This window comes from Urtica dioica, chromosome 1 (genome assembly GCF_054948205.1).
Source record: "Urtica dioica subsp. dioica isolate 48M chromosome 1, U.dioica_male_clone48M_v1_H2, whole genome shotgun sequence".
Classification (NCBI taxonomy): domain Eukaryota; kingdom Viridiplantae; phylum Streptophyta; class Magnoliopsida; order Rosales; family Urticaceae; genus Urtica; species Urtica dioica.
Window position 1 is genome coordinate 12,622,853 of NC_142756.1, and position 16,357 is coordinate 12,639,209.

The following is a 16,357-nucleotide window of genomic DNA, read 5'->3' on the forward strand; positions in this document are numbered from 1 at the left end:
TATTAGGAGAGAACAATATTTAAAAGGAAATAAGATATTGTCTTTTATTCTCTCTCATGAATATTATGAGAGAATAATATTTAAAAAGAAATAAGATATTGTCATTTATTCTCTCTCGTGAATATTAGGAGAGAATAATATTTAAAAGAAAATAAGATATTTTCTTCATTCTCTTATTAATAAATATTTTATCTTTTATTCTCATAGATAATGATCTGATGGGTAAGAGAGAAAAGTAGGATTCATGAGATGAGATCCAAGGGCCAAGCTTTGTTTCACTAGTGTGAACACAATAAAAGGATATAATATATTTTGGAAACTACCAAAAATATATCATTTGTACTACTATAAATAGGGGATTCATGAGATGAGAAAAATACACTTATTGTGCATCAGAATTTTCGACCAAAGAGCTCTCACTCTCACTCATGGCCGATTCTCTCTCTCTCTCTCTCTCTCTCTCTCTCTCTCTCTCTCTCTATCTCTCTCTCTCTCTCTCTCTCTCTCTCTCTCTCTCTCTCTCTCTCTCTCTCCACCCCCTTGGAATCGCTCTATTATGTTCTTAGAAAATAAGAGTGAGATCTTGAAACAACATTCGTTTCTTGATCGTGTGAAATTAAATAATGTAGTCGCACGCCATATTTCTTTATTCGTTCGACGATTACGATTCGGAAGACTACGGTGTCATGAAGAGGTGTACAAGGATTTGAAAGCTTGACGAATGAGATCAAGGCGTTCAAGGATGAGGATCCGAAAGCTTGAAGAATATGATCAATGCGTTTGAAGACGGATTGAGAAAGCTTGAAGTTTTTGTTCGTGAGCCGAATCCGTAAGTTCTCTATGAACCTTGTTCTTTGTTCTTATTGGTTGTTTGACATGTTTGAATGCTTTCATTATTTAATTAATAAAGTAAATCTAGTTCTTGTTAGATAACCATACATTTAATTAGCTCTTGTTAGTGTAATTAATTTATTCCGCAACTTATATGGTTATCAAGGTGAGCAAATAATTACAACAAGTGGTATTGGAGCGATTGTTCGTGTCCGATACCACACGTGTTTCTTCAACAAGTTGTATCAGAGCGATTGTTCGTGTCTAATACATACTTACTTTTCCCAACAAGTGGTATTAGAGCGATTGTTCGTGTCTGATATCCTACGTGCTTCATCAACGAGTTGTGTCGGAGCAATCGTTTGTGTCCGATAGTCCCCTCGTTTTCCAACATCTTCAAGTATCCATTAACGAATTAGTCAAATAACCCGGTACTACAACCCAGAAGTCCATGTGAGTAAGTCTCATTGTGACAATCATAGCGACTCTGGTTAGTGTGTCGTAACGGTACTTAAATTACACATCAACAACCAAAGTCTATATAGGTCGTACACTTACCAAAAATGTAGAATGCTTCCACCAAGTGATCAACATTCACATGCGTTCGACATATATGATTTTAGATACAGCTATCCAGACATGTATTAATCATCGACCAAGTTTTAGTTCACCGCCCGAACTTAGATGGCCGGAATGTAATTAATTTAGTTTAATACGGAGACTAAGAATGATAGTTGTTATTGATTCTAGCTAGAAAACAACTCACTAATCAATAATGCTAATAAAGTAAACTTTTTATTCAATTTAGTAATCATATAGGTTTAGTTTATTATATTCAGTGGGCAATATTACTAACAGAAACTTCATCCTATAAATATTGCAGCGAACACCTTACCGACGGCGACCATGGCTCAATTGGTCGCACCACACTACTACCTCACTACTCCGATATCGCACTAAGATCGCAATCCTCATCACCCATATTAAGAGATTTGGTTAGGTCTGTGAGAGAATCCACTTCCTCGATCGCTTGCCATCAATGGTAGGAATAAGGCACTGCCACTTGTGAGTTCTTGTACTTCAACCCCTTTGACTTGTCCTTCCACAAACATGGTTGATCATTACTATTCCCTTGGAAACGCGACAAAGGTAAGGGAAAGACCAAGGACAACTGACGCAGAGAAAAAGAAGATCTAAGGGTTTCTAGAGGAATGTTCCAACTAGTGGTATGGCCTTCTAAGACAGAGAGAGCATTAGGAAAGTCTAGCTTAGAAAATAAAAAAACATTGACTTTACTTTTATTAATGACAATGCTATAGATGAGTAATTCAAGATTGGGATAGAGATAGCTATAATAACTATATATAATTGGATATAACAGCTTTCGTGCACGCATATAATTTTTCATGTCTTTTCGTGACTTCTTTTTTTCCGGGGAAACTTTGACCTAATCATGATTTGAACTCATGACCTCGGCTTCGTGTCCAGAACTTACAAAAAAACAAAAATTGAAAAATTTGTAAAAATACGACATACCAAAACAGTAAGAGCTCCAATGGGAGTGTCATAGGTTGATGTGGCTTTGCCCAAAAAAGTATCTGCTACTACTCTTTACTATTCTGGACCCCACTAAATATTAGACATTGACACTATTACAAATTTATATTTCTAGTGCGGAAGGCTATTAGATGCGACATGTCGCACCTGATACCCATCCAGGTGATTAAATATCTCGATAATGTTAAATGGTATCCGGAATGTCGCACCGGATAATTTATCGTCGCACCTAATACATTTATTTGCTATATTTAATTAGGTAAGTTACTTGTTTTATTTACTATATTTAATTATTTAAATTATTCTTATCTGATAATTTTTTGTGGTTTTTTTGTGAAAGATCAAGTCACCGCCATGACAATAGATATTTTGCGACAACCGGAGGAGCAAAACACCGTGATCTCCCAAGAAGATGCAGAGGAGTATGCGATGCGCGAAGTTTTGGGGCGCAGAGACTGGGAAGTCGGGATAGGGCCTTCGATCCCAAGGTCATTGCTGGGTGTGGCACAAGCGCTAGATAGAGGCTCATCAAGTTCGTCATCTCAGACCGATCCATTGGTTAGCGAGATGCGAGCTCAGATGGACGCCCAACAAGGCGAGCTGCAGGAGATGCGGCAACAGATCGCCTTTCTCACCCAGTCCCAAATGCACCATCATCCTCTCACGACTCCCCAACCTCCGCCTGCATCATAACCAGGTGGCACAGATTGGCAGACGCCAGGCCCTACGCCGGATTCTACGCCTAGTTCTATGGATTTCTTGCGAGAGCGTCCTTACGGAAGCGGCGGAACGAGCGGGAGCTCGTCAGGCAGCGGCGGACGAGGACGAGGAAGCGGTTCCCGAAGTTCTGTCAACTTATTTTATAGAGGGAATTCTACTATCGATAAGTTGTATAGGAAAAAAAATTAGGAATTGACTTTTTCGTTTTTATTAGACTGGATTTGTATGTTTAATTAAGAATTCTATTTTCATAATATTATTTCTAATTTATCATTTTGTTAATTAATTTTTAGTTAATTATAGATTAATTTTGATTTAATTTTCTAATATATAATTTTGTAAAAAAAATTAATTAAAATAACATATTCGGTGCGACATGTCGCACCGAATAGAATGGCGGGAAGATTATTCGGTGCGACAAGTCGCACCCGATATGAAATCACCCGTCATGGCAACAAAATAGACGTGAAATTAGGTGCGACGTGTCGCACCTAATAGCTTTACCGACGGACCTTTCGGTGCAACAATGTCGTACCGAAAGTCGCACCTAATGAACTATTAGGTGCGACTTTTGAGGCATTCGATGCGACAATCGTAGCACCGGATGCCTCTATTTGCTCTAGTGTGGTGTGTCTGCCTACCACCGTGCTCACCCCTCTTTTTTCAAAACAATTAAATAATGAGTGCTTATACCTAAATACAATGATAAAATATTAAGATGGCCCTATGTTAAGGTGTTCACTGTTGGAGTGTTTTTTGGTCAAAAATTACTCATAGTGATGTAAAGAGGTATTTATAAAAATATATTCTTTTAATGATGTGTCAAAATTGGCATCGTTTAGCAATGGAGTTTGCTCTAACAAATAAGCTTAAAATTTGGTAGTACGTCTTCAATTTGGTTAAATTTTTGGTTTTCATGATAACTAATTTAATCAAAACCGAACGGAATTGAATTAAACAGAAACAAGAGTCATACTATTTACAAATATTCAATTGATATAGCGGTAAAAAGTTTGAGCCAACATTCGAGTTTAACATTAGATAAGCCATATTATCTGTAAAATGACATTATTTTGTATGATCATCAAAAATTAGATGACCCCATCTATATAATCAATAACCACAAAGCCATGTCAGACATTGTTCTCGTTCATTCTCGAAAAGTCGAAAATATCAAATTCTTTGGGACTTGTTAGGAATTCCACATCAAAAGCCCAACGGGCCAAGCCCGGAGAAAAGCGCATCTGAATCGGGCTAGGCCCAAGTCCGTGCGCGCGCCGCATGGAACAAGCAGCGCGACGCGCCACACATCCACTTGTCTCGTTGATTGCGCGACAAGCTCCTCGCGCACGAAGAGCTGAAGGCTCTCCCGTGCGTTGACGTCCTGCTCGATACACGAATTGCGGGACGGCTCGGTGCGACACGCCAGCCACTCGTGCGACGCACCAACTCGCTGAAGGCCGCGTGAGCGATCGTGTCCTACCTTTCGCCTGCAACAAGCCTCTCCCGGGCTACGAATTGCAGGGCTTCTTCTGCCCTCATACATCTAGAAATAGACCCCTCACCAAGAGGGAAAAGAGAATTAATCAACTCTAAACACTCTCTACTCGATTTAGAGTTCTGACACGTTGTCGATGACTCTTCGTACACAATTTCCTCTTATCGAGTCACAAATCTCCTTAATTATTCTCTAAGAATATCGGTACCTGCACTTCAAGCATAGTAATAAGACTAATGTTGAGCGTCGGAGCGCGCGCTAGAGGTTCCGCCTCTGCTCTTTTCTAACTTTTTTTTTTCTTGTTCTTATTCTCAGATCTCTGTGACGAATGAAGAGCATTCGGCTCGGGTGCCACAACTTGGTCCGACTTTGAGACAAACCGTCCGAAGTCTTAAATAGTTGTTATGTTTATAGCGACAACACACATCAAGAAAGGATAACCCCAACTCCAAGCAATAATGAAATGAAAGCTTATGGCTTAAACAATTTAGGCATCTTATTTTTAAGCAAGCTCAAGTTCAAAGCTCTCACAATTGGTATTAATCTTAACGGCAATCTTTGACTTTTTCAACTGCAGAATTTATGACCTTAACTAAATATGGTGTTTCTTAAACTAGCTAGCTCTAGCGGTTGCCCTAAATATTAGCTTACAATTTTTTATTTGGCTTCTGGTTTTTTTTTTTTTTTTTTTTTTTTTTTAAAAGACCAGAAGACTAGCGAATATTGTGATTACAGGTCTTCCCATACCAAACAATAGGTATATACACGCATATCTATACTGTTTATAGATTGAATTTTCAATAGTATCATCAACATTCTTTGAATAAACTGTTTATCACTCAATTATTTCTTAAATTAATATTAATGATTCAAATATATTCATTCTGTAGACTTTTTAATAAATTTTCAAAGTATTACAAAACTGCCCTCCTAATTCCCTCTTTCTTATGCTCAAAATCATCCTAGTGTCATTTGAAAAAAAAAAAAAAAAAAGGAGTAAATAAAGGTAAAAGGAGAATAGAACAAAGCTGATTTCGAAAAGAAGAAAAATGGTAAGATGGCCATGGATGTTTATATATGAGGGTAATTTCGTCGTTTTATTATTTACTAAAAATTTCGATGAAATGTTAGATTAAGGGACATATATATGAGTCATGAATAGTGATAAAGACGTAACAAAATAATAAATTTGGGGAATAAGTATGAAATCCAAAAATATAAATAAGCATTTCACAAAAACTCTAGGGACATATATATATCATATTTTCTCAAATAAAATCGCAAAAACAACTACAAAAAATTAATAAAATATGATAACCTGTCATTATTCTGGCCACTAATCATTTTTTTTTTTACAAGTATTTGTTGTAGGTAAAGTTTCATTTTATCAAAAAAATAGTTCATCAAGTTTAAGTTAATTAAATTAATTAAACAGTTAAATTAATTTATTTCGGTCTGATTAGCTATATTTTTAATAAAATAAAATTTGAACTATTTTTTAAAAAGAGGGAGATTATTGAACTATGGCCTAATTTTTTTAATTTTTTTTTTAGTAATTCTGGCGACCAATCTTGGCAGAGCATCTGCTAAAAATCGTAAAGCTACAAGGTGATAGTACTTGTGGTACACAGCAAACAAGCAACATAACACGGACCCCATAGCAAGGGATAAATTTTTTTTATTTTTTTTTCCTGCAAAACACGTACACACATAGCAGTTATCATGTACATGGTGTATATATAATATAACCTTTGTTACAAGGTGTGAACATATCTTAACCACGCCAGAAGATTAAAAAAAAAAGAATTTAAGGTCCATAAACAAACTTCATTAAGCAGGAAACTAGTAAACACCCAAGACAAAAACATCACCTACGACATATTTTCCTTCTTTCCTTTCTCATCCTTTTCGTCTTTTTCGTCTTTCTTGCCCTGCTCGTCGTCTTCTTCGTATTCATCATCGTCGTAATACTCTTCTCCGTCGTCGGTGTCGTCATCGTCGTAATAATATTCGTCGCCTTCTTCGCCGACGTCGTCCTCTTTTCCATTCTGCAGAAGGTTCTTCCAGTCTCTCGATTGTTGGCTCCGTAAGCTCTCTTGAATACGTTCCCTGATTGCCGTTCCCTGAGAGAGAGAGACCAGTCAGAAAGACCAACGGAGTCAATAAAGAAGTATAGAGTTGACAAAAGGAATCATCATTATAAAAGGAATCTACCATTTTGTGGCAGCGCTCTTCGAACATCTCAAGGAAACCAGCGACCCATCGGTCAGCATTTTCTACCCACTCGTTGCGGTGCATACCCGCGGTCTTTGCAACAGTTTGAATCTAGATCAAAGAAAGATTGAATTGGAACAGAAAATAATCAATACCTATAAGACTATTACGCTAAAAATAATGACACCTCTAACTCGGAAATCAATAGAGCAGAACAGTCAAGTTATTACACAGAACATGTTGGTTGATGCATAAGAACTTCTGGTACAGAACCTGATTTCACTATAATCCAGCCCTATCTTTGGAATGCATATAATCTTCGCATCCTTTGGAGAAAGGAAAAAAAATATTGATTGGAGCTTTACACATTTCATAGCTCATTTCGCATGTGCAGCAAAAGATTGGAAGTGGGACGATGTAAGTTTTGTCAGTGAGATAGGGGACAAACTTATATTCGATAAGAGTCCAATAAACATTTGCGGTTATTATCTTTGATCGTACTGGAAGGCCATCCATCTACAGTTCCGATCAAAGTGGCAGTTCAATTGGGTAAAAAGGAACAAATGTCTATTTAAAGGAGAGGGACTGATTGCCATGTTTTGCAGAGTTTAAACCAATGCATGGCTCTATTATTATCTTTGAATTTTAACGAGTTCAAGGATTATTCTTTTCCATATTTAGTCCGGGTTTGGCGAAGTGCCATTTGATGCGGTCAGTTTTCTTTCAAAAATCAGGGCTGGCATGGTTGTTTGCGTATTGTTCGATATCTTTGGAGAAATCAATTCACTTTGATGTCAACTCGTAGCCCTAATACCAGGCACTTGAAAGTTTCTTATTACTAAAATTCTTAGTTTATTCACCCGCCCATGTCCAACATGAAATAAACTTAAAAGCCTATAAGGTTTATGAGTAACCCTATCGATGCTTCAACTGTATTAGTGAAATTACTCACATTGCATGTCATGCTAGTGCTACGACCTCGAATTTCAATAAATAAATAAAAAGAACTGATTTCACCTTTTCTTGGTGTTCCTTGACTTTCTCTTGTAGCTTCATCAGTCTCATGTTAACCCTCAGCCTTTTCTCCTGTCAGTGTGAAGTAAAAATGATGAGTCAAGTTCTAAACGAAACTGGCAACATATAAGAATTTAGATCATACCTTCACATAGCTAACACCAAGCTCTTTCCTTGTGTATCCACGGTCCAAGTTCCGCATCACATACTGATTATAATCTTTTACTATCCTCATAATAATGTCCGACGTAGAAATCCCTTCAGTTCGTTGTGTTTCCTTGAACCTTCCAATTTTCTTAACCTGCGAATGAGTTCTTGCGGTAAATAATTCTGCGTAGAAAAGGAAAATTGAAAAAGAAACAAAAGAAAAAGAAAGCTATAAATAAAACCTACAAATTCATATACATCGTTCCCGGCTCCACTGGCATCAGCATAACTGTAGAAGATGCATTGCATAAAAGAAAAACATCACTTACGATCCCCAAATTCATAGTTGATCGAATATGGAGTAGAAAGGAAATCAATCCTCCTCTTCTGGAAAAATATTTATTTCAATCTTGAGGTAAAGTTGATTATCCTTACGGAAGTGAGTCGTGAGCCACAAATTCAATATTGTTTTTATCGAGAAACTCTCGTGTGATGACCCAAGGCGCGTCAGGAATTACTTCATCCACCCATCTGTACGAGAGAGAGAGAGAGAGAGAGAGAGAGAGAGAGAGAGAGAGAAAAAGAGAGGGCATCAATTGGCCATTTATCTTCACTAATTTCTAACTACGAATGCAATTCCTTCACTGCAAGCAGACCATTACATAAACACTTGAAGAAAATCAAATTAAGATAGCTCTACCAATCTCCATACTCAGAGTGAGAATCACAACGAAAGTCCAATGGCAGAGAGATGAGAGAATTCTTAAGGTCAATAAATTTTTACATCAAATTGTTAACAGCAGAGCAAATCTTAACCACAGTCAAGTATATCGAGACCAATAAAAATATTGGGGAAGCTAAAGGGGTTGTTCATACTTGCAATGTCGAAGAGACTCGTAGCGCTCGTCCTCGGTCATTACAGTTTTTCCTTTGTACTTATGGGTGGTCTCATCATTACAGCATCCAACAAGCAGATATGTGTTTGGGAACCTAAAGTCATAATCAAATTCACAAAACTTTAGTCCACATAAGCAAACTTAAGAAAAACCCAAATAAATACTACTACTTAAAAGATCTTATAAAAGGGCACCATAAACAAATCCCAAAAGCAACTAAGCTTTTTAAAGCTGTGGAACTTCAATACATATAAAAATGATATTCCAAAGCTAAGCATAATCAACCAAGTGTTTCCAGATACACACACACAGAAGAGAAGAAAAACGAACTGATTACACAGGTCAATAATTACAAATCATAACTTTGGAGAATCTAAATCAATGAAATTGTAGCACCAACAAATCAATTATAATAAAGACCCAAAATGAAATTAAAACGCGTAACCAATTTTAAACACAAACTATACCTAGAACCGAAACAATCACGAGAGAACAAGAAACTGAAAAGAAAACGGCAGATCAAACAGAAATACACGCGGATCAAATTAACAGCGAAAAGAAAAGGTACGATTTCTTGGCTTGCTCAAGAGAGCGAGCGTGACCGAAGTGGAAGAGATCGTAGATCCCATCGGCATAGACTCTGACCAGTCGATCCGGTTGAGACGGCGTCGGATCGGCCATGGAAAGAGCTCGGGTGCTTTTATTCTTTTCTTTTTTTTTCGCTCGCTTAACTAAATCGTTCTCTTCCTCTACCCCCCCTTTTTTTCTTTTCTTTTTTTTTTTTTTTATTTCGCACCTCAGAATATAACGGCAATTCCGTTTACACTTTCTTGTTTTTCTTTTTTTATTATATTTTCTTATTTGTAACTATTTATATATTTTAAGTTGCTTTCATTAAAAAAAATAATATTTTTTTACATAGAACAATTAAAATACTAATTCAATGTTTACCGTCTTTCAAAAAATGGTCAAAATTTTATTTTATTAAGAAAATAACTTATCAAGTCAAAGTAAATTCAGTTAATTATTTTCAGTTAATTGATTTTACTTTGACTGAGTTACTTTTTAGCAAAATGAAATTTTGACTAAAATCTAAAAAAAAAAAAAAATTAACGAATTAGTCAGTGCAATAAATTTTTTTATAAAATAATATTATTGTATGAGTTTTATCAAAATAACATAGATTGAATATTTTAACTCAAAATATAATGACCAAAACCATTAAAGCCTTTATTTTCCAGATATTATGTGACCCTCAAATTTTAAAATAATAATCTTTAATTTTAAATAATGATTTTTTTCTTTCTACAATTAACTCACAAAATTAAATTTGTCTTTTGTTCTGTATCTTATTTTTGCAAATAAAAATAGAAATTTGTATTTTATAAATGACTTTTTAATAATTAAATAAAACGCATGCAAATTTACAAATTATTTTAATTTTTTATGTTTACTTTTTCTATATTGATTTGTAAAGATTTTATTGTACATCAAGATTTTTACTTTGATTTGTAGTGCCTTTATACCTAATTAAAATTTATTTTAATTATTTTATTTCTAATATATATGTGTAAATAAAAAATCACGGGAACTAAATCACTTTAAATTTTAGGAATGCGTAATGACTAATGTATAAAAATAATTCAATAAAATAATCGAGTTTATGCGTTGCCGTCATCAAAAAAATTAAATACTTGGAATTAACCTTTATTAATTTTTGTTACAAAATGAATGAAAAAAAATTATCGACAATTACTTATTAGAAGTTCAATCAATACACGTTTTGAATTTTTCTACCATTGTTTTCCTATTCTCTGCCGAGAAGAGTATTATTACTTGCCATATTTTCTTCCTCACGAAATCCCATTAATTTGGAGAAATTTTATAATGTAGACTGTTGAAATCGAGCTCGTCAGCTCGCCCTTCCGCGTCGAGCTCGTCAGCTCGCCCTTCCGCGTCGAGCTCGCCAGCTCGCCCTTCCGCTGATAAGCTTGCCTCGGAAGTCCTCTCCTTGGAACTCATTCCACATGGGAAATTGTCGCATTTATTTCTCATGTTATTTCATATGTCTTGCTCTCTGTGTATATTTATTATTCTCTTTTTCCTAGAGGTAGTTATTACACATGTATTTATTACACTCTCTCTTGTACCCACCATATGTATAAATAGGTGATACAAATTAATATCAAATATAAGAAATATTCAAAGTCTCGGAACACTCTCTCTCTTCTCCGATTCTCTCTTTCTCTATCTTCTCTCCAGATTCGACTCTCTCTCTATCTCTCTAAACTTCAACATGGTATCAGAGCAGGGAAAATCAACCACCATGAACACCACTCAGACCACGCCCACTCAGTCGCAATCTAAATCCTTCTCCCAACATATCACGAGTCACAAACTCAATGGCCACAACTTCCTACAGTGGTCTCAATCTGTGCTCATGTTCATATCGGGACGAGGTAAAGATGGCTACCTCACAGACGTGGCCACATCTGCTGTGATCGAAGATCCGACGTTCAAGAGTTGGAAGGCCGAAAACAGCATAGTGATGTCCTGGCTCATAAACTCTATGCTCCCCGAAATCGGAGAAACCTTCCTCCTTTACCGAACGGCAGCAAAAATCTGGCAAGCAGCTAGAGAAATCTTCTCCAACTCAGAAGATATGTCCGAGCTGTTTGAAACTGAGAACACTCTCCACGACCTACGTCAAGGATGTTGGAATCGATCTAGGGTTTGAGAAAATAATTAACGCTTCGGTAAGCGGCGGAATTTTAAAAAATTTCTTTTACAAGTAAAACAGTTTTTACTAACCTAGACAAGTGCAAGTACATGTAATTAAAAACCAATATGAGCTAGAAGTTTACTAACCTTTCTTGAAGCTTGATCTTTGAGAAGCTCTTAGAAAGTTGCAACGATCGTCTCCCCTCGCAGCACGTCCCTCTTTCTTTCCTCGGCACCTCGAGCAACCACGAAAGTTTCTATCACTAAATCACTCGAGAGAAAAGGAATTAGTGAGTGGGCACTTTTAAACACTACGACTTAAGAACGAGTCTTGAAGTCGCAGAGCTAAACTCTAGGTCAAATGAGGACCTAGGTGCCAAAACAAAATCGAAAATAAACTAGAGAGAGAGAGAGGAGTTCGGCCAAAGTTCTAGAGAGATAGTCTCTCAAATCTCTTAAACTTGGATGAATGAAATGTGAGGAATGAGGCTCCTATTTATAGGAGGAGGATTACCTTCAAAAGGTAGTTTCCTCTTTTCCTATTGCCTTGCACGTCCAACATGCCTCATGAAGGCTTAGGATTTGTTTCCTCATTTGATTTCCTCTTAGTTGGCCGAAAATGCACTTTCCTTCTTAAGGAAATTTGTTTCCTCTTTTTCTTTTGGCAAGTATCTTCATACATCAATGCACAAAATAAACTCTCTTTCCCACTATGGCATGAACAAAATTCAGCCTTATTTTCCTTGGGTTGGACGAAATTTGAGCTTCTAGAAGGAGCTTCTAGATGTTTCTTCATTTGTTCATGACAACATAAGAAAAGCCCATTAAGAATTTTCAAGTAAAATTCTATGAAATGAAATTAATCCTCAAGGCCCAATAAACTATTAATGGCTGAGTGTTTTAAGTTTCATTTGTCATCAAATGACCTTGTCAAAAAAATTTATTGACATTCATTTCGTCCTATGTCCAAAAGGACAAAAAAAACCCTTTTGACAATTTTCGTAAAACTGTCTCGTTCTTGTTTTGACTTAGCTTTCAGTTTAACTATTCCTACTCGATGTGATTCGTGACAGTGACCTCATGGACCCAAATGAACAAAGCTTGAGCTAAACACTTGGACTCAAAAGTTCACAAACCTTTTCCAAGTTTAGCTTAATGCCAACTGACTCCACTAAAGAGTTGACACTTAAAATCCCTCGGTTCAAATGAATTTATTTTCTACTCAAGAATTCAACCTAATTATGATGAGCGGATCCACTGAATATTATCTATGTTTACCCTTCATGAATGTCATCAGCTAGTCGGGATTTACTAAATTACCATTTTACCCTTCTAGCTGTTATTTCCTCAACTCCTTTGTCGCTTGTGAATAAGTTAGAAACAATGTATTGACGGGGAGCTAACAAGTCACATTGTTTCATCCAAAAGAGTCAGGACTCAATTTGGACACTGGCCAGTTCATTTATTCACACTCCAAGGAACAAAGCATGAGGTGACATACATTGCATTTCAGCAATCTTGTACATGAATTCCATATCTATGAGAACTTCACAAAGTTACTCATGACAGACTCACAACTTAGTACTTCACCAATAGGCCTTGTTCGGAATCACATAGTGAGTCCGAACTTTGACTTTCTCAAATGAGAATACTAAGGTGTGAAATGGCATGTCTCATTTCAGGATTAAGGTAAGCATGATGCAATTCATACATAGTGACTTCGAGACATAAGAGGTTAAATGGTTTGTTCTTATATTGTCTCTAGAAGTGCACTGGTCAATTCAGTACCTTCGGAAGATACCTAGAAGAACTATAGAGTCCCAAACTCTCAATGCCTCATAACTAGACATCATAGATTCTTCTAACAATCATACTGAGGTCAATAGTCCTTTGACCCTAAGATTGCGAATATATCGTTTTGAGCAAACTACGAAGAGTTTGTTCATGCAAATCTACATTTGTCTCTTCGTAAGTTGTTAATTTTGTTTATGGACTAAAAGACTAAGGTTTTATCATAAAGCTTCAAACAAAGAAAGAATGAATGAACGTTTCAACTTTTTATTAATGAATAAGCAATTACAAGCAAGAGTCTTCGTAAGACTATATGACATCAAATGTACATAAATAGACACTACTACTCTTCTTGTGGGCACCATTGACAACAAACTCCCACTTGACTCAAAGAAGATGTGAGTAGTCCTACATGCCTAATCCCTCTCGAAGTTGGTCGAAGACCATGTTCGCTAGGGCCTTGGTGAATGGATCTTCCAGAGATCTACTTCACCTCCACGTCTCCGCGTTGCGCGATCTCTAGAATCAAATGATATTTCCTCTCAATATGTTTAGAGCGCTTATGGCTTCTAGGTTCCTTTGAGTTAGCGACAGCCCCACTATTATCACAATAAAGGGTCATGGGCTCGTCGACGTTTGGAACAACTTCCAAATACTTAAGGAATTTTCTAAGCCATACAGCCTCTTTGGATGCTTCACAAGCAGCCACATATTCTGCTTCCATTGTGGAGTCAGCAATGCAAGATTGCTTAATACTTCTCCACACAACAGCTCCACCATTAAGGATGAACACAGATCCTGATGTGGATTTCCTGGAATCCTTATCCTCTTGAAAATCGGAGTCGGTATATCCCATCATAGTCAGGTCAGTACCTGAGTATGTAAGCATCAAGTTCCTAGTTCTTCGAAGATACTTAAGAACATGCTTAACAGCAATCCAGTGCTCGGGTCCAGGGTTGGATTGGAAACGACTAACTACGCCAACGGCGAAACATATATCAGGTCTAGTGCAAAGCATAGCATACATGAGGCTTCCTACGGCAGAGGCGTAAGGAATCTTCCTCATGTCTTCAATCTCTTGTGCAGTCTTGGGAGACTGGTCCTTAGAGAGTGAAACTCCATGCCTAAAGGGTGTTTGACCCCTCTTGCAGTCTTGCATCGAGAAGCGATCCATCACCTTATCAATATAAGATGCTTGAGAGAGCGACAGGGTCCGGTTTTTCCTATCTCGAAAGATTTGGATTCCCAGAATGTACGCGGCTTCTCCTAGATCCTTCATATCGAATTGCTTTGCTAGCCAGACCTTAACCTCAGATAACTTACCCACGTCATTACCAATGAGTAGTATATCATCGACATATAGTACCAGAAACACAACTTTGCCTTCGTGTATTAACTTGTAAACACAAGGCTCATCTATTGACTGTTCAAAGCCGAAGCTCTTTACAGTTTCATCGAATCTAATATTCCATGACCTAGATGCTTGCTTTAGTCCATAAATGGATTTAAGCAACTCACAAACCTTGGTCTCTTGACCTTTATCCACGAAACCGTCTGGTTGAGCCATGTAAATGCGCTCGTCAAGATTGCCATTCAGAAAGGCTGTCTTGACATCCATTTGCCAGATCTCATAGTCGAGAGCTGCAGCTATGGATAGGAGTATGCGGATGGATTTAAGCATCGCGACTGGCGAGAAGGTTTCTTCATAGTCAATCCCTTCTTGTTGGGTATAACCCTTCGCCACAAGTCGTGCTTTGAACGTCTCGACGTTCCCATCAGGACCCCTTTTCTTCTTGTATATCCACTTACACCCTACGGGTTTAATCCCTTCAGGAAGGTCTACAAGTTTCCAGACTTTGTTGACATACATCGAGTGCATTTCAACTTTCATGGCATCAAGCCAAAGGTTTGATTCAGAACAAGCCATTGCTTGGCTATAGGAAACAGGGTCATCCATGTCGGAGACGGCTACAAGAGAGTCTCCATAAGACATGTACCTGTCAGGCTTTTGAGTAGCCCTCCCACTACGTCTAAGTACTACTTGACGAGATTCTGATGAGTTAGGTTGTGTTTCAGTTGGGGTAAGAATAGTTCTTACAGATGAGGTAGAAGCTTCCTCACCCAACTTTTCTTCAAGCACAATTTTGCTTCTAGGTTTCGCATCCTTCATAAAGTCCTCCTCAAGGAAACGAGCATTCGTGCTAACGAAAGTCTTATCGTCCTCGGGACTATAGAAAGTAAAACCTTTGGTTTCCTTCGGATATCCTACAAACATGCACAATTCTGACCTACTAGCCAACTTGCTAGTCTTTTGCCTCAGCACGTGTGCAGGGCAACCCCAAATTCGGATGCGGCCAAGATTCACTTTACGGCCAGTCCATCTCTCATAAGGAGTACCAGGAACCGTTTTAGACGGAACTTGGTTCAGAATGTAGGCGGCTGTTTCGAGGGCATATCCCCAAAAGGAAAGCGGGAGTGATGAGTAACTCATCATTGATCTAACCATCTCCATAAGAGTTCGGTTTCTTCTCTCTGACACTCCGTTTTGTTGAGGTGTGCCAGGTGCGGTAAGCTGAGAAGCGATACCTTCTTCTTTAAGAAAGTCATCGAACTCTCCAGACATATACTCACCACCTCGATCAGATCGAAGGGTTTTGATCACTTTGCCAGTTTGCTTTTCCACTAAAGCCCTAAAGACCTTAAATACGTTAAAGGTCTCGGATTTGTGTTTGAGCAAATAGACAAACACATATCTTGAGTAATCATCAGTGAAGGTAACGAAGTATTCGTATCCTCCACGTGCCTGTTGGTTGAGCGGACCACATACATCAGAATGTATTAGTTCCAGCAACTCAGTGGCTCTTCGACCCTTATCGGAGAAAGGTCGCTTAGTCATTTTTCCTTCTATGCAGGATTCACAAGTAGGTAGTGAACCTATTGCAGAGGCTTGGAGTGGACCATCCCTCAC

The 16,357-nt window shown here is 37.6% G+C and overlaps 1 protein-coding gene across 1 annotated transcript; it reads right to left on the bottom strand.

The window, feature by feature from the left end:
- Positions 1 to 6,264: 6,264 nt before the first annotated feature.
- On the bottom strand, positions 6,265 to 9,670 carry LOC149407287 (choline-phosphate cytidylyltransferase 2-like). Its single transcript, XM_089612553.1, has 8 exons — positions 9,446 to 9,670; positions 8,858 to 8,971; positions 8,417 to 8,512; positions 8,228 to 8,270; positions 7,980 to 8,135; positions 7,838 to 7,906; positions 6,821 to 6,931; positions 6,265 to 6,729 (listed from the first exon to the last, which is right to left on the bottom strand). The coding sequence occupies exons 1-8, from the start codon at positions 9,556 to 9,558 to the stop codon at positions 6,478 to 6,480; spliced, it is 954 nt and encodes a 317-aa protein (XP_089468679.1). The 5' UTR covers positions 9,559 to 9,670; the 3' UTR covers positions 6,265 to 6,477.
- Between the last annotated feature and the right edge of the window lie 6,687 nt (positions 9,671 to 16,357).